This window comes from Oncorhynchus clarkii, chromosome 13, assembly GCF_045791955.1.
Source record: "Oncorhynchus clarkii lewisi isolate Uvic-CL-2024 chromosome 13, UVic_Ocla_1.0, whole genome shotgun sequence".
Lineage (NCBI taxonomy): Eukaryota > Metazoa > Chordata > Actinopteri > Salmoniformes > Salmonidae > Oncorhynchus > Oncorhynchus clarkii.
This window is the reverse complement of record NC_092159.1, coordinates 40,416,351-40,439,691: the sequence shown is the minus strand read 5'-3', so window position 1 is coordinate 40,439,691 and position 23,341 is coordinate 40,416,351. Positions and strand designations below refer to the sequence as shown.

Genomic DNA, 23,341 nt, shown 5'->3' with positions numbered 1-23,341 from the left:
GATTAAATATAGACTTAATTAAGTTTCCTCTCTCCTCACTTTTCTTAGTCAATTAAGGCAAGAGCTGTTTTCTCGTCTCCAAACTCTGCTGCTGCCTCCCACATATGCTGGCTAACTTTGCTATTATGCACATAGCAACAGGGTTTAGGAAAAGCACCAATTCAACAGCGTATTATTTCAGAACCACGGACAGCGACCACTATCCAACGCGGGAGAAAGAGCATTTGTTATAAAGTAATATTATTTTTATTAGTGTTGCATCATTATTCTTAGGTAATATAACCATATACAATTTCAGTAGCACGTCTTAGTGATGGACTGTGCCATCCCCACTGATTCCACAATGGATTAGTCCACACAGACAGGTGCCAATCAGACAGATGTCTTGTAGACAATGATGATAAATAAAAACGAAAGACATCTCGAAATAAATCCCGAAAATGTGAATGCGGATACATGCGATTCTTCACTTTGATCTCAAAAGTGCATCAACTTGAGGTCGCTGGTGCCTGTCAATGCAATAGAATCCTCCTCCGATGCGCTCTGCCTATAACAAACTCTCACTTTTTTTCCTGGTATGTTGCATTGAAAGGGACAAATATTATGTTGATTCGATCACAATTCTCACAGTAGAGGGAAACGTTGCAAGTGTAAACTAACGGGGTGATTCTGTCGTAAAGTTGAGTGAAGTTGAATCTCGTGCTCCTCTGTGCGGGCTGGGATGTCTTCTGGGCAGCAGTACTGTTCTAACCTCTGTCCTCCCTCTCTCTGTCTCCTTCCCCAGAGTGTGTCTTCTGGGCATCCTGGCTCTGGTTATCAGCTGGGCCTCCCTGGGTCTGGAGTTGGCTGTGTCTGCCGTGAGTGTCTCCATGGGAACATGGCTCTATATCTCTATGTTGAGGCTTGGAACCCAGAGCTCAGTCCAAGTAGTGTGGGAGTTAGAACCTGTACAACCTTTTACCTGAGTCACTGCAGTGGGCCAGCTGACACTGAACAAAAAAGAATGTTTGGCATGAGGTACTATTATCAGTATGATTCATGGAGTTAGGTTTGTTAACACTTGCCAAGTTTATCTAGGGACAATTGCGAGGCAGACTAGCTACTACAATTTATAGCTGGTACAGTGTGCCGTTCATTGTGCGCGGCATGCCTTTATCAAATATTTAGGACCCAGTGGGATCTGTCTTTATGCAAATCCCCCTCCCACACCATTTCAAATGGATAATTCCCTCCCCTGCATATGAATCAGAGATGACCCCCTGCCTCGTCTTCCTTCCGAGACACGATGGTGCATGTGATCTTTATTATCTCCTGATGGAATCCTCCAGTGAGACTGATTATCCTACAAACTGAGCATTCTCATTATTCTATCTACTGTGTTGTTGGGAAATGTCCTGTTGTGCTTTCTGACTGTTTGGTTTTTCCCACCGTGTGACTGTGTTTTACTCCCTCTCTGCAGACCTCCAGTGACTTCTGCGTTGCTCCTGACATGTTCGTCACCCAAATGACCGAACAGTATGGAGTGCTTAATAAAGGTATAGATTCATTTAGAGGAATCGCCAGTGTCTTAGATTTGTCACGTTTATTGTGAGATCGATCATAAAGTGAAATACAGACACTGCTCTCTGTGAGATTCACATCTTACGCTACTTTTTAAGTTGTTTGTGCAAGAACGCTGAGAGGCAAGTGTTTGTTAAATTTCTCGGTCACAAGCTTTCATGTCCTGTTTGTTTTGGAGGAGAACCGTCTGCTGACTATGAATTGCGTTCTCTCTTCAACTTGACAGAACACTACAGCAGTTGTAGTAAATCGTTGGAGGGGGAAATGCATAACACCAATGACAAGTCTGGCTCTAACACTCTGTCTGTCTGTGATAAAATATAAGTGTTTCTTTTGTCGTGGGGTACTGTCATCTGGATGTTTTTGATAGCTCTGACAAATGATTGGATTCATTCCCTTCAGTAGCATACACACTGGGATATGATGCGGAAATAATGACAGAGCAACGACACAAATGCCAAAAGCGCTTTAATATGTGCCAGACAAGCCCAATCACTGTGATGCTCAATCAATCCCCCATCCCACCCTGGGGAGAGAGAGAAACCTGTTTCTATTCTCTGGCCAGTGGTGAAATGTATTGCTTTCAGATTTATGGACCTGGGCTGGGGTGCATGAGCTACCTCCTCAAACCTGTAATAGGACTCAATAAATTACCCCCAGAGCATCTGTGGCCGGGCAGACAAGCCAGGGGTGACGGGCTGCGCTGCGTTTTAAGTGTCTAATACGGCCCGTGGCGTAATTGGCCAATCTGGTCCCATGATGAGGAAAGAGAGATGGAGCCAAGGGTGTGTGAAGTAGTGTGTGTGTGAATGAGGTAAGACCAGTGGAGGAGGGGGGTGAGGAGAGACATGTTATGGTGCGAGAGGAAGGCAGGCAGTGTGCGTGTGCGTGTGCGTGTGTGTGTGTGTGTGTGTGTGTGTTTTCTACTGCAGTCGACGGTATCTGTGGATAAGTACTGCGTAATTTAACACAGTCACCAGTAGGGCTGGGAATTGCCAGGGACGATATAATCACGATACTTAGGTGCCTTGGGATTCTCACAAGGGAGCCATGAGAAAACAACAAGTTTTTATCAGTCATGGAAATAAAATATGCTGAAAACAAATTGGCTACATTTTTCATATAAGAAGCTATGAAGGAAAAATACTGTAGTTTTGGTGCAGGTAGAGCCAACTAGCGCAAAAATAATAATTGCCATATTGTCAAAACAATACATGGTTAAAAATACCCTGATATGTAACTGTATCGATTAACATTGTTTTTCCCCCGACACTAGTGTCCAGTTAGTGTCATCCTCTTTCTAAATCACCACTCCATTGTCAAGTCATTGCTGGAGAGAATAGAGCTCTCTACCCTGTCATTGTGAATGCCTCTCTGTCTACTCTCAATAGGAATACTAGAGGAGGGAGCTGAACATTTATATGGCATTGCGAGATTTTAAATTTTGTCTCTCTCTCTTCAACATGGTGTCCAGTACATGTTTGTGACCCCTAAGAATGACCTTGCCCTAAGGTTGTTGTTCTCAATTCGCAAACGGCAGCCTTTGAAAAGGTCCCCCTTTTCGTTACCTTTATTCCGTTCTGTCCTTATTTCAAACCTGAAAGTGTCCGTCCTGGACAAGCCGTTGGTTTTATTACTGCACGCAAATTCCTGTTTTATTTTACCCTGGTAAATGAACCCTACAGGTTATACTTCACTCTGCAGCAGCTCGGGTTCCATTCTTCATCTTATCTGTTGTTCCTCGCTGGCTGTAATATGTCTGTCTTTACTGCCCTGTCTGAGCCCCAACAGAAAGGCTGTTCTATTCTCCCGCTTTCTGCTTAATGTTTTCGCCCGTTGTTTCTCTTATACATCACTCTGCCGTTATGGTAGTAAAATCCCGAACCGAATTATTGAATCTTCCACAAAGATAAGTTATGAGTCTGTCATCTCTGACTGGCTGCTTTAAACACTATTACAAGCCGTAAATGAGAGGTCTTCTATTCAGCCTGTTGTATCTGGCCATCCAAGGATATCATTGAACGAGCAGTTCATTTCCTTCGTCAGTGCCATAATTACACTGTTTATGAGTTTAGAGGAGCTATGGCAGATAGCTGGCGCATCCATAACCAGAGCAGACTTGTTCTTCTCTCTACCACTCTGTGTGTGCCCACTTGATTGTGTGGTAATCAGTGAACGTCACAGGCCAGTGTAGCATCAGAAATAGGATGCCATGTGTTATGTTGGTGATGCTGGTGCTATTCTCTGTGATTAATACTGGGGACCAGAAGGAGAGCCACTCTGATTCAAACCTCTGCCATGCTGTGCTGTGTTTGAGTCACACACTCCCAAATATCATTATTTATTAAATGTCATGAGTGTGTGTGTGAGAATACATGTCTCCTTCTCACACCATCCCAGATTGAGTTCCCTAAAGCAGGATACTGTTAATCCTACTGGTACAGTGTGCCTGAGCGTGCTGCTAGCTAACCCATTAGCATTGTTTACGGAGCTCTGAACTGTCCCCATCGACCCAGGTTCTGTCCCAAATGGCACCCTATTCCCTATATAGTGCTCTACTACTATTGACCAGGGTGAAGGGTAGGGTGCCATTAGAGACGCAACCCCAATCTCCTCTCCTCACGAGCCCCCGGTCTCCTCTCCTCACCAGCCCCCGGTCGCCTCTCCTCACGAGCCCCCGGTCTCCTCTCCTCACGAGCCCCCGGTGTCCTCTCCTCATGAGCCCCCGGTGTCCTCTCCTCACCAGCCCCCGGTCTCCTCTCCTCACGAGCCCCCGGTCTCCTCTCCTCACAAGCCCCCAGCTAATCAGCAGCCATTGATTACTCTGCAGGCCCTCCCAAAGATCATTATTCACCCTCCTTCAGAAAAGCAACCCCAAAAAATAACCCAATCTCTGTCCGTCTCTCTCTGTCTCTGGGGAAGCTGACCTGAGATGATACCACATCACTGTAGGTTATGGGGTTCACCAGCTGACATTCAGTAGGCTGGGCACTGCTTCAGGCAGTGGCATATAAAGGCTATGGGATGTCAAGGTCAGGGAATAGAAATACCATCCAGTAAGTCACCATGGTGGTGAATGACAGCTCCCACATACTGCAGCTTCTAAAGGACCTGCTTTCACAGGGGAAATGGTTGGAGAGAGAACATGATGGCCCCTGTGAGAATGTGTTCATGCAATTCACCTTGTAGCAGTGACCGTCACCGTACTACTAGAACTAACTAGACTGAGGTTGTCTGCGGTATTGCTCACATCATCTGATCCAGGCCTGTTGTGTGTGTTTTTCCACAGACATTTTGCAGTACTACATGACATGCAGTGTGGGCCAAACCAACCCATTCCAACAGGTAGGCTACTTCAAACAGACTTTTTACTGGCCATCATATTTTAGCGAAGCTTTTTGTCCAAAGAATACTGGTCAAGGCTGCAAGACTGTTTTTTTTTGGTCACAAAAAGCATATTATGACATACACTCACTGTACCAGTCCAACTAGAAAGGAGCAGTCTTGCTGGGAGAGAGAGAACACACTCCCTGTGCCTTTCATCTTTTAGGCCAAATGTCAGCTTTTCCTGGAGGTGTAAATGTAGAACTGTGAAACTGCCACAAAGGCCATTGCCAGTGTCAAATATTAACCTGATTTGAAGACCCTGCCCATAAGACCCTATCCGTGACCTGCTTTTAATGGACTAGTATTTCTTTCTTCTTCTCAGTGCAGCACAAGCCCAGCCTAGCTATCACGGGCACGTCTGTTAAGAAAAAGGGTTGATACATAATGAATGTAATATATCTGACGGGTACCAGGGTGTGAATGTGCCGACATTGGGTTGAGTGTAAAGGGACATATTTGACTATCAGAAAGGACTAGAGTTTGCTAGCAGGGTTGTTTTTTACATTTTCTGTGTTAGGGTCAGGAGTTTTTCTTACCAAAGACATTGAACAAGTAGAGCAGTACTCGGTGCCATGTCTGATACAGGCGGTTGTGTTTCCCCTCTTGTGTTGTAGAAGTTGTCCGGGAGCCACAAAGCCTTAGTGGAGATGCAAGACGACGTGTCTGAGCTGCTCCGCTCGGCCACCAGAGAGTACCCCCAAACTAAGGTGAGCGTCCTGACTCCTGACATCCATCACTTTACTTCCTGCTGTGAACGCCACCTGCCAGAGTACTGATACTACTGTATAACCTGCTGGCTCAGTCACGCCACACAAACACACCCAGCCTTTTCCCCCTGGTCTGAATACACCGGCTGTACCATTGTAGCAGTTCTAAGGGTTGAACAGTCCACTGAATGGAACCAGTGGACCAAGAGGCAGAGAGAGGGAGGAGACGAGTGCACCTGGCCACAAAAGGTCTACTGGCACTTCACCTTTGCGTTATGCTCATGTTACTTTCACTGCCGTCCTCTGTGTACAGCCCTGTGTTGTATTGTCCAGCGCTGATCTTTCCGCTGTGTGCACAGAGCAACAAATGGGGCCTGACATTTGGGACGTGTTGGAAAATCGAGGCCTACTTCAGTGGCAGAGTGAAGAGAGAAAATGCTGAGTTCATGGGAACATTTCACATACTGTTGGGCTACCAGAGATGGAGAAGTCAAACACTCATCAGCCCTCGTTTCCCATTTAGTCATTTAAAATAGACCTCTGGACAGACGCTGTTCTCTGCTGGCCGTTACAGTCCATAGGAGAATCCGGACGTGGTTTGTTATTACACCTCGTGCAGACAGACGGCGGTATAGCCTAAGTTTGAGGTTTCGGAGGAAGTACCCTCATTTCAATGGAAAAACCTGGAGTCTGTCTGCACAAGGCTTCAGGGTTGCTGACTCTGTTCTGGTTTGGGAGTTTCCTCAAAGTTTCACCGACTCTCTACTTTTGTTAACGTCATACCAACCTTTACTAGTTTAAGTAGGACACAAAAATGAAGTACTGCCAGTATCTCTCTCATACACTCGCACACACGCTCACTGAGACAGTGGTCTGGCCTAATTTGCTGTGTTAAATGTCGACTTGGCCTTGTTTTAAAGCGTTTGTGTGTTTGTGTTTTGCAGGGGAATCTAGAACAGATCCAGGGGGTGCTGAACACCACAGAGATCGGCCTGCATCAGCTCACTGCCCTGGTGGACTGCCGAAGCCTTCACATGGTGAGCTGCCTTCCTGCCTGGGACACCAGGGGGACCATGGCTAACATCCTTACTCCACAGGGGATGTCGTATGGTCTCTGTGTTGCGTGGTCACGGTCTACATGTGTACGTATCCCTCTCTGGGATGTGGTTGTTAGTATGTACGGTACATTGTACGGTGCATGTCCAGTCCGATGATGTTGGCAGATGTGTTTACAAACTGTGTCTAAACGGTCCAGTGAGTCGTGGTGTGACCCGCAGTTGGCTTTCCCTCTGCCTGTGTGATGGAGAGGACCACGTTCACGGTTCACACTCCTGTGCACGTGCGTCTGTGCTCCGCTCAGCTGAGCTCAACTCTGCTCCACTGCTCCTGGTTCAACCCTGTATTCAGACCTGCTCCTCTCTGCCTGCAGTGCTTCCGCCGCCCTGGGCTGAGCTGCATATCCCTCTGATCTGTAGTAGCAGCCCTCCCTGACAGCTCTTCACGTCCTCCTCTGTTAACCCCTATGTGGCCGGTGCCCTGGGCTGAGCTGCATATCTCTCTGATCTATAGTAGCAACCCTCCCTGTTAACCCCTATGTGGCCGGTGCCCTGGACTGAGCTGCATATTTCTCTGATCTGTAGTAGCAGCCCTCCCTGTTAACCCCTATGTGGCCGGTGCCCTGGGCTGGGCTGCATATCTCTCTGATCTGTAGTAGCAGCCCTCCCTGACAGCTCTTCACGTCCCCCCCTGTTAACCCCTATATGGCTGGTGCCCTGCCTGGGTCTCACTGTTCCTACTGTCACTCCCACTCTCACCCCCACCACTCACAGCGGAGGGCAGGAGAACCTGAGCCAATCAAGCAGTAGCCCAGGAGCTTACATTCGGCCTAAACCAGGGCCACTTTCAGTAGCACATAGAAATGTCATGACGTGAATAGAGCTGACATGGCTTGTTCTTCTACAGAGAGGGATGTTTGTTCTGCATCGTATATTTCTTTCTGATCATTGTGCTGAGCGTGGAGGATGGTGTAACGCGCCTGCCTCTACATCACATGTAAACATGCTGTACCTAGAGGGAACAACCAAGACGTCTCTCAGTGCAAATGTAGGAAGCAGAAGCGGTCGTCATGAAATGTTTTCATTAAAAGCTGGACAATATTATTCCCAACTTACTCTGCTTTGGTCATGTTGAATAGCACTCCCGGGTATTGCGCATGTTGTCACGCTACTTCCTCTCGATAATGACTGTACTTTGCTTGGCTCTGAAGCAGCACCGTCTTGGCCTGCTTTCTCACTCCTCCACGCCATGTATCATTAAATAGTCATGTCTAACCTCCCTCCCCCCAGCATGTGTGTCAGATAGGGCGCTGTGTACAGTAACCCTGTGTAGCAGACAGGCAAAATGTAGCATCTGTTTGGTAGGTTAGTTGTGTCTCTATGACGTGATGTGAACCTCTAGCCTGTGCACTAGTTGTCATGGATACATGTATATGACATGGCAACCAGACGGCAGTGATGAGAGGAAAGTTCCATGTAGTTACATAACGGGTTATTATTGTTTGAAGGTATAGCTCATAGTTTTCACAATATCGCAATATTATTTTTGCGCTAGTTGGCTGTACCTGCACCAAAACTCCAGTATAGCTTGTTCTCCATCTTCTTTTTAAATAGAGAGCCCATTTTGTTTTCAACTTTAAGTGACTTGATCAATTCATTTTCTCATGGCTCTGTCTTGTCCCTCTGCAGAAGCAATATTTTTGAATGATCGACTCGCAATAAAGTCACAGTATCGAACCGCAGTACATATTAGAATTGTGAGAATCGCAATACATATCATATCGGCACCTAAGTAACGCCCTACTAGGCAGTGGAGTGTACTATGTGCAGACAGATCTGTGACCATGTTAGTGGTATTGTATCCAGGCATTGCAAAACTTCACATTTGCTCATGCACAATTGCATCACTGTCCTGTCATACAGGCCTACTATGTATGTATGTATGTATGTATGTATGTATGTACATTTCAAATACATTTCAACTCATTTTTTCTGACTCACAATTCCTGACAAGGCGTCATGAGGAAGCAAAATAATGTGGATATATTCGCATTCGTATTGTGCCGCTAGAGGTGAAATTCTTGGACCGGCGCAAGACGGAAGAGAGCGAAAGCATTTGCCAAGAATGTTTTCATTAATCTGTACGTACAGTTGAAGTCGGAAGTTTATATACACCTTAGCCAAATACATTTCAACTCATTTTTTCACAATTCCTGACAAGGCGTCATGAGGAAGGAAAATAATGTGGATATATTGAAGCAACATCTCAAGACATGTCAGGAAGTTAAAGCTTGGTCACAAATGGGTCTCCTGACAAATGTCAAGAATTGTGAAAAACTGAGTTTAAATGTATTTGACTACGGTGTATGTAAACTTCTGACTTCAACATGTCTGTTTGTATGACATCTACTTATGATCTAACGTCATGCACCATCACATAATTGAAGAGACTGATGCACTGTACCACCCTGTGCATACCGTGATCATAAATAATGTCAGGTATCATTATAAATTACTTGTCTGTTGCTGTGTTCCAGGCTATAACAGGCTTGTGTTGTGTTCCAGGACTATGTCCAGGCTATAACAGGGTTGTGTTGTGTTCCAGGACTATGTCCAGGTTATAACAGGCTTGTGTTATGTTCCAGGACTATGTCCAGGCTATAACAGGCTTGTGTTGTGTTCCAGGACTATGTCCAGGTTATAACAGGCTTGTGTTATGTTCCAGGACTATGTCCAGGCTATAACAGGGTTGTGTTATTAACTGTGTTGCTGTGTTGTGTTCCAGGACTATGTCCAGGCTTTAACAGGGTTGTGTTGTGTTCCAGGACTATGTCCAGGCTATAACAGGGTTGTGTTATTAACTGTGTTATTGTGTTCCAGGACTATGTCCAGGCTATAACAGGGTTGTGTTGTGTTCCAGGACTATGTCCAGGCTATAACAGGGTTGTGTTATTAACTGTGTTGTGTTCCAGGACTATGTCCAGGCTATAACAGGGTTGTGTTGTGTTCCAGGACTATGTCCAGGCTATAACAGGCTTGTGTTGTGTTCCAGGACTATGTCCGGGCTATAACAGCGGTGTGTTGTGTTCCAGGACTATGTCCAGGCTATAACAGCGGTGTGTTGTGTTCCAGGACAATGTCCAGGCTATAACAGGCGTGTGTTGTGTTCCAGGACTATGTCCAGGCTTTAACAGGGTTGTGTTGTGTTCCAGGACTATGTCCAGGCTATAACAGGCTTGTGCTATTAACTTTGTTGTTGTGTTCCAGGTCTATGTCCAGGCTATAACAGGGTTGTGTTATTAACTGTGTTGCTGTGTTGTGTTCCAGGACCATGTCCAGGCTATAACAGGGTTGTGTTGTGTTCCAGGACTATGTCCAGGCTATAACAGGGTTGTGTTCCAGGACTATGTTCAGGCTATAACAGGGCTGTGTTGTGTTCCAGGACCATGTCTAGGCTATAACAGGCTTGTGTTGTGTTCCAGGACTATGTCCAGGCTATAACAGGGTTGTGTTGTGTTCCAGGACCATGTCCAGGCTATAACAGGCTTGTGTTGTGTTCCAGGACTATGTCCAGGCTATAACAGGCTTGTGTTGTGTTCCAGGACTATGTCCAGGCTATAACAGGCTTGTGTTCTGTTCCAGGACTATGTCCAGGCTATAACAGGGTTGTGTTGTGTTCCAGGACTATGTCCAGGCTATAACAGGGTTGTGTTGTGTTCCAGGACTATGTCCAGGCTATAACAGGCTTGTGTTGTGTTCCAGGACTATGTCCAGGCTATAACAGGGTTGTGTTGTGTTCCAGGACTATGTCCAGGCTATAACAGTGTTGTGTTCCAGGACAATGTCCAGGCTATAACAGGGTTGTGTTCCAGGACAATGTCCAGGGTATAACAGGGTTGTGTTATTAACTGTGTTATTGTGTTCCAGGACTATGTCCAGGCTATAACAGGGTTGTGTTGTGTTCCAGGACTATGTCCAGGCTTTAACAGGCTTGTGTTATTAACTGTGTTGCTGTGTTGTGTTCCAGGACTATGTCCAGGCTATAACAGGGTTGTGTTGTGTTCCAGGACTATGTCCAGGCTATAACAGGGTTGTGTTATTAACTGTGTTGCTGTGTTGTGTTCCAGTACTATGTCCAGGCTTTAACAGGGTTGTGTTGTGTTCCAGGACTATGTCCAGGCTATAACAGGGTTGTGTTATTAACTGTGTTGTGTTCCAGGACCATGTCCAGGCTATAACAGGGTTGTGTTATTAACTGTGTTGCTGTGTTGTGTTCCAGGACTATGTCCAGGCTATAACAGGGTTGTGTTGTGTTCCAGGACTATGTCCAGGCTATAACAGGGTTGTGTTATTAACTGTGTTGTGTTCCTGGACTATGTTCAGGCTATAACAGGGTTGTGTTGTGTTCCAGGACTATGTCCAGGCTATAACAGGGTTGTGTTATTAACTGTGTTGTGTTCCAGGACTATGTCCAGGCTATAACAGGGTTGTGTTGTGTTCCAGGACTATGTCCAGGCTATAACAGGGTTGTGTTATTAACTGTGTTGTGTTCCAGGACTATGTCCAGGCTATAACAGGGTTGTGTTATTAACTGTGTTGTGTTCCAGGACTATGTCCAGGCTTTAACAGGGTTGTGTTGTGTCCCAGGACTATGTCCAGGCTATAACAGGGTTGTGTTATTAACTGTGTTGTGTTCCAGGACTATGTCCAGGCTATAACAGGGTTGTGTTGTGTTCCAGGACTATGTCCAGGCTATAACAGGGTTGTGTTATTAACTGTGTTGTGTTCCAGGACTATGTCCAGGCTTTAACAGGGTTGTGTTGTGTTCCAGGACTATGTCCAGGCTATAACAGGGTTGTGTTATTAACTGTGTTGCTGTGTTGTGTTCCAGGACTATGTCCAGGCTTTAACAGGGTTGTGTTGTGTTCCAGGACTATGTCCAGGCTTTAACAGGGTTGTGTTGTGTTCCAGGACTATGTCCAGGCTATAACAGGGTTGTGTTATTAACTGTGTTGTGTTCCAGGACTATGTCCAGGCTTTAACAGGGTTGTGTTGTGTTCCAGGACTATGTCCAGGCTATAACAGGCTTGTGTTATTAACTGTGTTGCTGTGTTGTGTTCCAGGACTATGTCCAGGCTTTAACAGGGTTGTGTTGTGTTCCAGGACTATGTCCAGGCTTTAACAGGGTTGTGTTGTGTTCCAGGACTATGTCCAGGCTATAACAGGGTTGTGTTATTAACTGTGTTATTGTGTTCCAGGACTATGTCCAGGCTATAACAGGGTTGTGTTGTGTTCCACGACTATGTCCAGGCTTTAACAGGGTTGTGTTGTGTTCCAGGACTATGTCCGGGCTATAACAGCGGTGTGTTGTGTTCCAGGACTATGTCCGGTCTATAACAGCGGTGTGTTGTGTTCCAGGACTATGTCCAGGCTATAACAGGCTTGTGTTATTAACTGTGTTGCTGTGTTGTGTTCCAGGACTATGTCCAGGCTATAACAGGCTTGTGTTATGATGGACTGGAGGGCCTGATCTACCTGGTGCTCTTCTCCTTCGTCACGGCTCTCATGTTCAGCTCCATCGTCTGCAGCCTACCTCACACCTGGAACAACAAGAGGTCAGAACCCTTCTCCCGTACACACCACTATCCTCCAGTACCACATACAGTCTGTCCAATTGGACCTCGATGCTATTTCTGTTTCTATGTTAGTGTTCCATGTCTATGAGCAAAATGGTTCAGAAAATAAACAGTTAAGTATTTCATGGTTAGAGAAACTATTTAGAATTGCTTCCAATAGAACTCATACATTAGTTAATAGAGCTTTTGCCTGAACCACGGACTGTAGCCTCTTGAGTCCCATTTTTACATTACACAGAAATGACTCAAATGATAATGATTTGCCTGTAGACAGACAGAGACAATACTATTATAGAATTTAATTGTTTTTTTTCCTGAAGAGTTTCTAAACCCCTGACTAAATGTGTTCGCTGCTTTACGTCTTCCGTTGCTAGTGTGTAGAACACTGGCAGTGTTTTCCATCAGACCTGGCCAGGAGGGCCCAGCTGCTTCCCCAAAAATATAACTTCCTGTTATCCCCCTCTCCCTAATCGTGCAAAGCTTTGCCTAAATCTATTGCAACCATTGCATGGAGTGGTGTAATTTTGGAGGTTGACGTTGTACTTTATGAAATCCATCTGATTTCCCTCCGCTGGGTGCCCCTATCAGCAGCAGATGGATAGGATGAATCATAATGCCTTGTAAGAGAGATGAGAGTTAGCTGTCCCTGGCCACGCCTCCAGTTTAACTCCACTATGTAATTAGCAGAGTTCTGAGGATACTGGCGAATATGTTATGTGCTGCAGTTTGATCTCAGCTCGCTGTTCCTGTTATACAACAAAGGGTTTTGCATAGGAATGCATCTTCTAAATGACATAGTTGTTTGAGTAATAACTCATTGTTTTAATGACATGTAGTTCTTAATAACCCAACATTAAGCTGTACTGCTTTTAATGCCATAAGCCATTCCATTGGTATGTTTTATATATGAACACGGTAATGTTGGAAATGAGTTATACCCCCCCCCCCCCACTACATACTCTGTTTTTGTAATGTTCTGTATGGGTGAATGCGTGCTGCCCTGAATGGGATGATGTCATTAATTAACTGTGTGGAGGAGAACGCTGTGGGTGGTGTGTTGAACACTAGAGGGAGACAAGCACCACCATGTCATCATCATCATCAGCGCTATTCACTGCAGCGCCACAAGGGCTATTTTTTTTGTCTTTTGTGGTCCATGTTTTATACCCTGACCGTTGTGCTACAGGGGGAAATGTCTTTGTTTGTTGGAAATGTGACGATGTGGGCTTTCAGTGGTGCCCGTGCGCTAGTCACGATCACAGCTCCTGTTTGAACAGAAATGGCAAAGTAAAACCAAATCCGTATTGTAGCAGATCAATCTGTAATATTCGTGTGGAAACTGAATACATGTTTATCTTAGTGGAGCGTGGTTTTATTCCTTAAGCTCAGTGGGGATTTGCTCATTTCCCTTTCTCAAAGAGAACACACTTTCGTCTCCCCTTGGGCAGTGAAGAAATTGACTAGAAACGTGGCTGTGGATGAATGCAAAACGTGACTGAATGTGCCTGTTTTTGTGCTGCTGCTGCTCTCCCCCGTCAGTGGGAGAGGGGCTCCACCTTGTGGCCGTTTGTCACTCTGCAGGGTTGTAGTCAATTCCATTGCAATTTGGAAATAAACTGTCATTCCAATTTTTGTCCTCCACGATGAAATTGAGAATGGGACTGTGGATGTGTCCTTGTCTGTTTGTATGTTCGTCACATGCAATAGCCCGAGTTTGACAATTTGGGTGAATGATGCGTCTTTCCATAGAGATCTGACATTTACAAAATGACACTGATTTGCCCAAGGCATGAGCTATAGTAATTAACTGAAATGTGTTAGTCACATGTAATATCTCAATTGGTCCAAGCAGGGGGTGCTGCATCCTTAGGGTATGACATGTTTTCTGTTGCCTTTTCCTCAATGATTTTCTATGAGAAAATGTGGAAGTAAGATTGGAATTTCTGTTTTATTCCTGAATTGAAATGGAATTGACGCCAACCCTGGTAGTATGTGTCCTGGTGGATGTGTGACTCAGCAGTGTCTCTCTCTGTGTCTCTAGGAACGAGGCAGACAGCGAGGACGAGTCCATGTCCCACGGAGGCAGACTGCAGAACCACGACAACCTGTACCGCGTCCACATGCCCAGCCTGTACAGCTGTGGCAGCAGCTACGGCAGCGAGACCAGCATCCCTGCTGCAGCCCACACCGTCAGCAACGCCCCCGTCACAGAGTACATGTGAGTACAGTAACACCAGTCCCGTGGAACACTCGTCTCAAAGAGAATCGCTGGGCAACAGTGGGTGCACTTCCCCTCCACTTTCTCAGTGTTGAAAGGTTCAAAGCAGGCTGTGGTGGTGAGGGTTGAGGAATGTGAGATACCATGTGACCCAGGGCTGTACTAGCACAGCCTCCACGTTTAGGGCACTGCTGAGAAAGAGAGGAGCGGTGCTCTGCTCCCCCGTAGAGGGTCACATTCTGGCGGCCATGAGTGATGCAGCTGTTGCTCTCCAGCTGTGGTTCTTTGAAACCCAACAGCCTTATGAATGGACCTCTTAGGATTTAGGATGGGGCCTGGGGGAGGGGATTTGGTGGTGCTCTGGTTTTGGTGGATTGTACAGTACAGTACAGCCATGGATGTTCTGTGGGGATCTGTGTCTGTGGTGCCTGTAGGGGTTAAATGGTATCATGAACTATTTGTATATGTGGGTATGTGCTTCTGTGGCAATGAAAGTATATTTTGAGGGTCAGTAAGTCATGTACGTGTTTGTGCACCTGTTTCTGTGCGTGTGTGTGTGCGCGCGCACAGGTCCTGCAGCTGTAGTTCCATCCCCGCCTGTGTTTAACCTTGGGAGTGTGTGTTTGTTCTGTTACACAGGACCCAGAATGCCAATGCCTTCCAGAACCCGCGGTGTGAGAACACCCCACTGATAGAGAGAGAGTCCCCTCCTCCCTCGGTAAGTGTCCCAATGTCTACGTTATACACTGATGGACAGAACACCTCCACTGACTGGGTCATTTGGCAGCCATTGTGTAGGACACGATAATGAAAGATCTTGTTTTAAAGTAAACCGTCTGCCAACGGGGCCTGGTTTTGGAACTGATGTCTCGGTGTAGTCGGCGTTTTGTTTTTGCCTCTTATTTTGACATATTCAAGTTTGGCTCACAGTAAGAGCTAGAATCAACATGACGATCCTAGCTACCAGTCTCCACAGGTTGTGTGTTGTAAGTCAACCTGAATCCCTCTGTCAGTGGTCCCTGGTCCTCCCTGGCCGGTCGCCCTCCTGTCCTGGAGGCTGAGCCCCTCCTTGGTGTCAGTGTGTCTGCTTGGGCCTAGACTCTGCGCTGTGCATCTTCTCTATACTGTCTTGTCGCTGTTGTTTTCTTTCCTGCAAACCCACACAGTTGTATTTGACTGCCGACATGGACAGTTACAGCCGCAACAGCTGGCAGTTAAAGCCCTCGGCGAGTGAGAGATCGTTTTGGTAACCTCCTCCGCTATGCTAACAGGTACAGACAATGCCCACCCCTACCACCCACCCACCTACCTTCACTTACTGGCCTGTGTTCCCCCCAAACCAAGTCTACTCCCCCCCCCCAACCCCAACCACCCACGCCCTATCCAGAGTTACCTGCCACCCCACTGCCCTCCTGTGTCTTGCTAGTGTGACCCCTCACCTAACGCGTGTCCCCTGACTGTGGCCTTGGGCAGCATGCCTTCCTATCCCCCAGTACTGCAGCTGTTTTAGGTGGTACACGTCACGTTCTTGTCCTGCCTCCAGGCCCACCATGGCCTTTCTTTCAAGAACATTTAAGCCTACGTCCGATAGAAAACGGCATTCACGTAACTGCGTTGCAGTCTGCCGAGCCCTTCAGACTGTTGCATTCCCCTTTCCACCGGAACCAGGGAGGGTCTGGTAAGGAGTGGACACTGTGAATGACCTCTGAGTAGACTTTTTTTAGGGATTGACGGTTTTGAAAACGGAAAGAGTTAATTACTATAGAAGAGAACAAATTTATCCATTTTGTTGCCAGGAGATTCCCCTGGTCCAGGACTTGTACTGGTTCATTTTGGAAGTCTTGAGTTCTTCTGTGAGCCAGAACATCTTTCTGCTATTGTCAGGTTGTTCCACCTATGTGTCCGTCTCTCTCCTGGCCTTCAGAGCTCATAGATGTACACTATAAAGGGTCAAATGGCTCCTGAGTGTGGAGTGGGATGATCTCCACCTCACTTTACCTCTACGTCTAAGAGACTCCCATTGAAAGTCATGATGATCTGGCAAGGCCACTTTTCAGTACAACCGTGTGCAGGATATAACGTCTGGTTCTATCCAGTTGGCCGAGCATGGCGCTGGCAACGCTGATGATCCCGGGTGCACACATGACTGCAAGTCACTTTGGATAAAAGCTGAATGGCATGTATATTCTATAGGAGTTATAGGCAAGTGGAATAAGTCCTGTTTGTTCTGTAAACCTGTCACATCCTTTCACAGAGTATGTACTGCAAGTGCACCTGGTTTTGTGTCTGCTTCTTCCTTTGCAATAAATACATTGTAATGTACACAGATGTGACAACCCAACCCAATTCCAGTATGGTTTATTATCTCTAAGTACAGTATGATAAGCCCTTACTTTCCCATGTAGAAACATACTATATATACACTGGATAGATGGGTGGGTAGGTAGGTGCGGTAGATACGGTAGATAGGTACAGTTGAAGTCGGAAGTTTATATACACTTAGGTTAGCATCATTCAAACTCGTTTTTCAACCACTCCATTAATGTCTTGTTAACAAACTATTGTTTTGGCAAGTCGGTTAGGACATCTACTTTGTGCATGACACAAGTAATTTTTCCAACAATTGTTTACAGACTGATTATTTCACTTATAATTCACTGTATCATAATTCCAGTGGGTCAGAAGTTTACTTACACTAAGTTGACTGTGCCTTTAAACAGCTTGGTAAATTCCAGAAAATGATGCCATGGCTTTAGAAGCTTCTGATAGTCTAATTGACGTCATTTGAGTCAATTAGAGGTGTACCTGTGGATGTATTTCAAGGCCTACCTTCAAACTCAGTGCCTCTTTCCTTGACATCATGGGAAAATCAAAAGAAATCAGCCAAGACTTCAGAAAAACAAATTGTAGACCTCCACAAGTCTGGTTCATCATTGGGAGCAATTTCAAACGCCGGAAGGTACCACGTTCATCTGTATAAACAATAGTATGCAAGTATAATCACCATGGTACCACACAGCCGTCATATCAGGAAGGAGACGCGTTCTGTCTCCTAGAGATTAATGTACTTTGGTGCGAAAAGTGCAAATCGATCCCAGAACAACAGCAAAGGACCTTGTGAAGATGCTGGAGGAAACAGGTACAAAAGTATCTATATCCACAGAAAAACGAGTCCTATATCAACATAACCTGAAAGGCTACTCAGCAAGGAAGAAGCCACTGCTCCAAAACAGCCATAAAAAAGCCAGACAATGGTTTGCAACTGCACATGGGGACAAAGATTGTACTTTTTGCAGAAATGTCCTCTGGTCTGATGAAACAAAAATACAACTGTTTGGCCATAATGACCATCGTTATGTTTGGAAGAAGAAGGGGGAGACTTGCAAGCCAAAGAACACCATCCCAACCGTGAAGCACAGGGGTGTCGGCAGCATGTTTGGGGGGTGCTTTTCTACAGGAGGGACTGGTACACTTCACAAAAAATATGGCATATTGAGGAAAGAAAATTACCTGGATATATTGAAGCAAGATCTCAAGCCATCAGGAAGTTAAAGCTTGGTCGCAAATGGGTCTTCCAAATGGACAATGACAACAAGCATACTTCCAAATTCGTGGCAAAATGGCTTAAGTACAACAAAGTCAAGGTATTGGAGTGGCCATCAAAAAGCCCTGACCTCAAACCTATAGAAAATTTGTGGGCAGAACTGACTCAGTTACACCAACTCTGTCAGGAGGAATGGGCCAAAATTCACTCAACTTATTGTGGGAAGCTTGTGGAAGGCTACCCGAAACATTTGACCCATGTTAAACAATTTAAAGGCAATGCTACCAAATACTAAATGAGTGTATGTAAACTTCTGACCCCCTGGGAATGTGATGAAAGAAATACATGCTGAAATGAATAATTCTCTCTACTATTATTCTGACATTTCACATTCTTAAAATAAAGTGGTGATCCTAACTGACCTAAGACAGTGAATTTTTACCAGGATTAAATGTCAGGAATTTAGTTTAAATGTATCTACCTACAGTATCTACCACTAGTATCTACCTACAGTATCTACCACTAGTATCTACATACAGTATCTGCCACTAGTATCTGCCACTAGTATCTACCACGAGTATCTACCACTAGTATCTACCTACAGTATCTACCACTAGTATCTACCACTAGTATCTACCTACAGTATCTACCACTAGTATCTACATACAGTATCTACCACTAGTATCTACCTCTAGTATCTACCTCTAGTATCTACCACCAGTATCTACCACTAGTATCTACCTACAGTATCTACCTACAGTATTTACCACTAGTATCTACCACTAGTATATACCTACAATATCTACCACTAGTATCTACCTACAGTATCTACCACTATTATCTACCACTAGTATCTACCTATAGTTTCTACCTATAGTATATAGGTAGATACTGTAGGTAGATTTCTGATCTCACACAGACTGTTCAGAGCCAAATCTGAGGGTAGGGGAATCTGCGATATTCTGAACATATTGCTGATCCTAGGTTTCCACAATAGGCTGTCCAAATGACTCCCAGGGTGACATTCCCACAATGCAAAGCCCCGGTGCTGTATCGCTAATGTACTCTGCTCAGTGACTCCATTTCAAATGAATTAATGGACACAGAATGTTTTCTCTGTTGGTGTTGTCATCTGTGATGTGTGGAGCTTGTTCATTCTCCAGCCCTCACAGCCAAACCCTCTCTATTGATTTGTTAAGGTGACCTGTTGTTCTCAGCTTGTTACATTAGTCATGCTTTTTTGATGTCAGGGCAAAGACCTGCACTTTCCAACATAGAAAATATCAAATATACACCCCTGAGGCAGAGGCAACATGTAAAGACTTCTGTCTTCATTACAATGTTTTCCAGAGGCCCTTTCATGACTTTTCAATTTTTATATAGTTCTCTATTGGATGAAAATGTTTTATCTGTGAATACACGGGTCATCCCCTGCTGTTTTGTTACGCCTACATGTCTCTTTCTCTCAACAGTACACCTCCAGCATGAGGGCCAAGTACCTGGCCAACAGCGGACCGGGTCCCAGTACCTCCACCCCCGTACTTCCACAGCACCCATCACAGCACCAAGAACACGACTCGGCACACCACTCACGACAGCACACTCCACACCGCCCACCACATCACCCAGCGGCGCAGCTCTAGACAACACCGAGGGCGTGACCCACCAACAGACACACCAGTGTGGAACCACCTAGCCTCTGGAAACTCTTCTCCAATGCCCCTCAACATCTCTGTGACGTCATCGCCATCCTCATCCAGGCTACAGTCTCCATCTCCTTTCCTCTTCGCTCTTACTGGCCCTCTCCCCCAGCAACAACTTCAAACATCTGAGCCAAATATGTCTTTTGAAGTGTGCTTGATGGCAGAGCAAAGAAAGGAACGCGCAAGGCAGACGCATCATGTAAATAGTTCTGTCGTCATTACAATGTTTTCCGTAGGCCCTTTCATGATGTTTCCAGATGGCCAGTCTGAGCTGGGCCACAGCGGAGCAGCTAGCCAGTGCAGGGTGAGGGCCAATGGGAGGTTATTTCCAGCATTGTGTGATCTCTGTCATCTTCTTCATGGGCTGCTAGTGGACTGACTGAGTGGTGGCCCTTGTTCCCCTGCTACCCCCTACCACCGCCTCGCCTCAGTGCTGGGCCACCCTCGGGGCCCAGGGACAATACAGACTAATGAGGCAACTGGCCTCCAGCTCTTCGTGAAACATCTCTGCTCCTTTTCCACTCCTCTGTCTGCTCAGTCCACCAAATATCATCTTGAACGGAGTGATATTGTCTTACGTGAGGATATGTTGCTCAAACAACATCTTTTGGTTTTATTTGTCTGCCACTTGTGGGGTCTTCCTGTATTTGATATTGTATGAAAGAGACATCCACCATCAAATGGTCTCCATGTTACCCACTGCAAAAACCACTGGTTATGGTGCTGTGAAGTAGAGAACACCTGAGATAATGAAACTAAACCCCCATTGCTTTGGTGAGGACTGAGACAGTTATGGGAATATCTAGCACTGATTACTATTGATAGTGATTTTGTTCAATATGTTGCTACGTACTGTTCTCTCTCTCTCTCATTGCTGTAGGAGATGTTGAGCAATGCCTTACACAGAGAGCTGTGGAAAGGCCTAGAAACTACTGTTCTCTCACACCTTTTTACAGAACTTGGCCTCTATCATAGCAAGTTGGGATCCAGGCACGGTTCCTCAACGGCCGGATGTACCTCAACAATACTATGGCCCTGATATGTCTGAACGACAAAGACCAGTGTTTCTCAAGCATTCCGTGTTCCGGGTTCTTCATAATAGTGAATCATCTCAGTTCCTCATGTAATCCTGTTATCTGGAGGACTTGCAACACGACCAGTAGAACGCCGGATCGAGGAAAGGGCATTAACATCAAGTGGTATTATCCGTTCTCTCAATCCATGTATCTGACGAGATCACACTGATATATCGTTACTACTGTCTAACCAGCTGAGACTGCTGATTTCTTATCCACGTAGACATCAGCTTGTTATTGCATTTGTCTCAGACTGTGAGTGGGACCAGTTATCTCATTTCATAATGTCTTATAGTAGTAGGTCTATGACTGGAAAAGACTGGGACCTCTTAACTCTTACATTAGTCCTGACCTGCATGTTTGTGGCTGGGGGAGTGATCTAGTATGCCACTATTCCTGAAAAATGACTGAAGCTACATGGATTTTGAACTGGAGAGTTTTGCTGTGGAAAACAAGTTTATTTTCGATTCCAGCGTCTGCTCTTGGATGGTGTGAACTGAAAAGACGGATGACGCTCACTAAAGAAGAAGAGCTGTGAACGGTGGGACCCGCTGTCCTCTCATCAATACCACAGACTGCTGGTATCAGAACTGCAATTCTCATTACATCCAAGAGTTTGGTCAATTGAGGATATGCTTAATAAAAGGTCCTTATGAAACTAACAGAAGCACAAGCTTTTTTTTTTCAACAGACAGATATGAGGACTTGTTCCAGGTTGCTGAGAGACCAAACAAAATAGGAGTTTTCCTCCACCATTATAAGACTCATTTAAAAGATCATTTGCAGTAGTCTTCTGTTAGCCAGGTATCTTGTGCTGGTGTTGGTGTTCGTCTGCGTACAGTGGTCGGTGTGTTTGCTTGCCAGTCTCCTGTCCTCCCAGCAGATCTCTGACCGCCTCGCACAGTTCTCCTCTGCTGAACCCTATGGATATAGTCACAGACTGTAACATCACGTTACATCCAGTGTCTGGAGGCTGTGTACATGTATTAGTATGTATTTCTTCTAAAGAGGTGTAGAATTCATGTGTTCTAGTATACGGTTATGCATGTTACAACAGCCAAGACAACTGCAAGATGGACGTCCTAATGCACCAGCATTTCATGGTCACAAAGATGTGTTTTAGCATAAAGAATTATTTTGGAGAGAGGGAAAAAAAATACAACTGCGGTAATTGTTTCACAATGGGTGAATTGAAGAAATGCTGTGGTGACGCGGGTTCACTTGTACCATTTACCTTTTCAGCAAGAACATCCTACTTTCCTGTGGACTCTTAAAGCATGGTGTCCCTTCAAACGTAGAGTGAAATATTGTTGTACGTTGTTGCTACCGACGCTTCTCTTGGCGCCCCTTCGTCCTGCGTTGTGATCAATATGAGAGGTGTGGTCCTTTCTTCAGACTGTGACAATAACCAAACACAATACCTTACCTTTACTAGGATCTTTTTAAATGTCTCACGTAGGCCTGTTTGTACAGTTCACAGCACTGCGGTTGCCTGAGCAACCAAACGAGGAGAATGAGCCCTACATTTTGAACTGAAAATGAATTGTTCTTTTATTCTCTGTGTGAAAGACCATTTATTATAGTAACGATGCATTTTTACTGTGTTTAGAGTAGTCATATTCTCTTTGTTAATGTTGTAATGCTAGACCAATGTACAGACTTTAAAGGGATACTTCGGGATTTTGGCTATTAAGCCCTTTATCTACTTCCCCAGAGTCAGATGAACTAATAGACCACCGTCTCTGCATCCAGTATGAGTTAGAGGTAGATCTGCGAGCCAATGCTAACTAGCGATAGCTGAATGAGTGGAAGTGTATGGTATCTACTAGCAAATGCACTAACGCTAGTTAGAAACTTCCTTCAAACTGCACGCAGAGACAAAAAAATGGAATATACCAGTGCATCGGACTATGGGGCAGTAGATAAAGGGATTGATTGCAAAAATGCTGTAGTATCCCTTTAAAACATGTTTGCTAAATGAGCTGGTGAAGTTGACATTTCCTTTGTCATTGTGATTAAATCTTTTTTGCTTCATTAAAAAAAAGGTAATTTACCATTGATTATTTTTAGTGTTCATTGCATATATTACAATGTGTAGCAAGCAGAACATTTTTGTTGCTTTTATGGGAATACGATATAGTTTTTGTCTTTCATTGCTTTGTTTTGATAACATTTCCCTGTTGATTTACTCATTTGTTTTCATATTATTTTAAAGCAATTACTAAAATATTGTACATGTTAAACCTGTGGTTTTATTGAGCTTGAAATCAGTGTTTTGAAATTAAACCAACCTTAACTGTTGAACCCTGACTTGTCCTTACATGAAGTGAAGACTAGACCATGTTGATCATAACTGTTTTCAAATGGACAGAAATGCATGATTTATATGAGAGTTTGATTTTAACTCAGGCTTCCACTGTAAAATAATGTAGCCTATGGGCAGCTACCAATGGTG

The 23,341-nt window shown here is 45.1% G+C and overlaps 1 protein-coding gene across 2 annotated transcripts in view; it reads left to right on the top strand.

Annotated features, from left to right (window-relative positions):
* LOC139364703 (protein tweety homolog 3-like) overlaps window positions 1-23,190 on the top strand; it is a 61,736-nt gene extending 38,546 nt beyond the window's left edge. The window contains exons 6-15 of one of the 2 annotated variants that reach the window (XM_071101683.1): window positions 785-857; window positions 1,460-1,535; window positions 4,850-4,905; window positions 5,562-5,654; window positions 6,599-6,691; window positions 12,188-12,324; window positions 14,387-14,563; window positions 15,203-15,281; window positions 15,730-15,834; window positions 19,580-19,649. In XM_071101683.1, coding sequence (XP_070957784.1) covers window positions 785-857; window positions 1,460-1,535; window positions 4,850-4,905; window positions 5,562-5,654; window positions 6,599-6,691; window positions 12,188-12,324; window positions 14,387-14,563; window positions 15,203-15,281; window positions 15,730-15,813 — 868 coding nt within the window. In that variant the 3' untranslated portion in view covers window positions 15,814-15,834; window positions 19,580-19,649. Of the gene's footprint in view, window positions 1-784; window positions 858-1,459; window positions 1,536-4,849; window positions 4,906-5,561; window positions 5,655-6,598; window positions 6,692-12,187; window positions 12,325-14,386; window positions 14,564-15,202; window positions 15,282-15,729; window positions 15,835-19,579 lie in introns of both variants that reach the window. The other variant, XM_071101682.1, reaches the window with a different exon arrangement.
* Window positions 23,191-23,341: the final 151 nt, after the last annotated feature.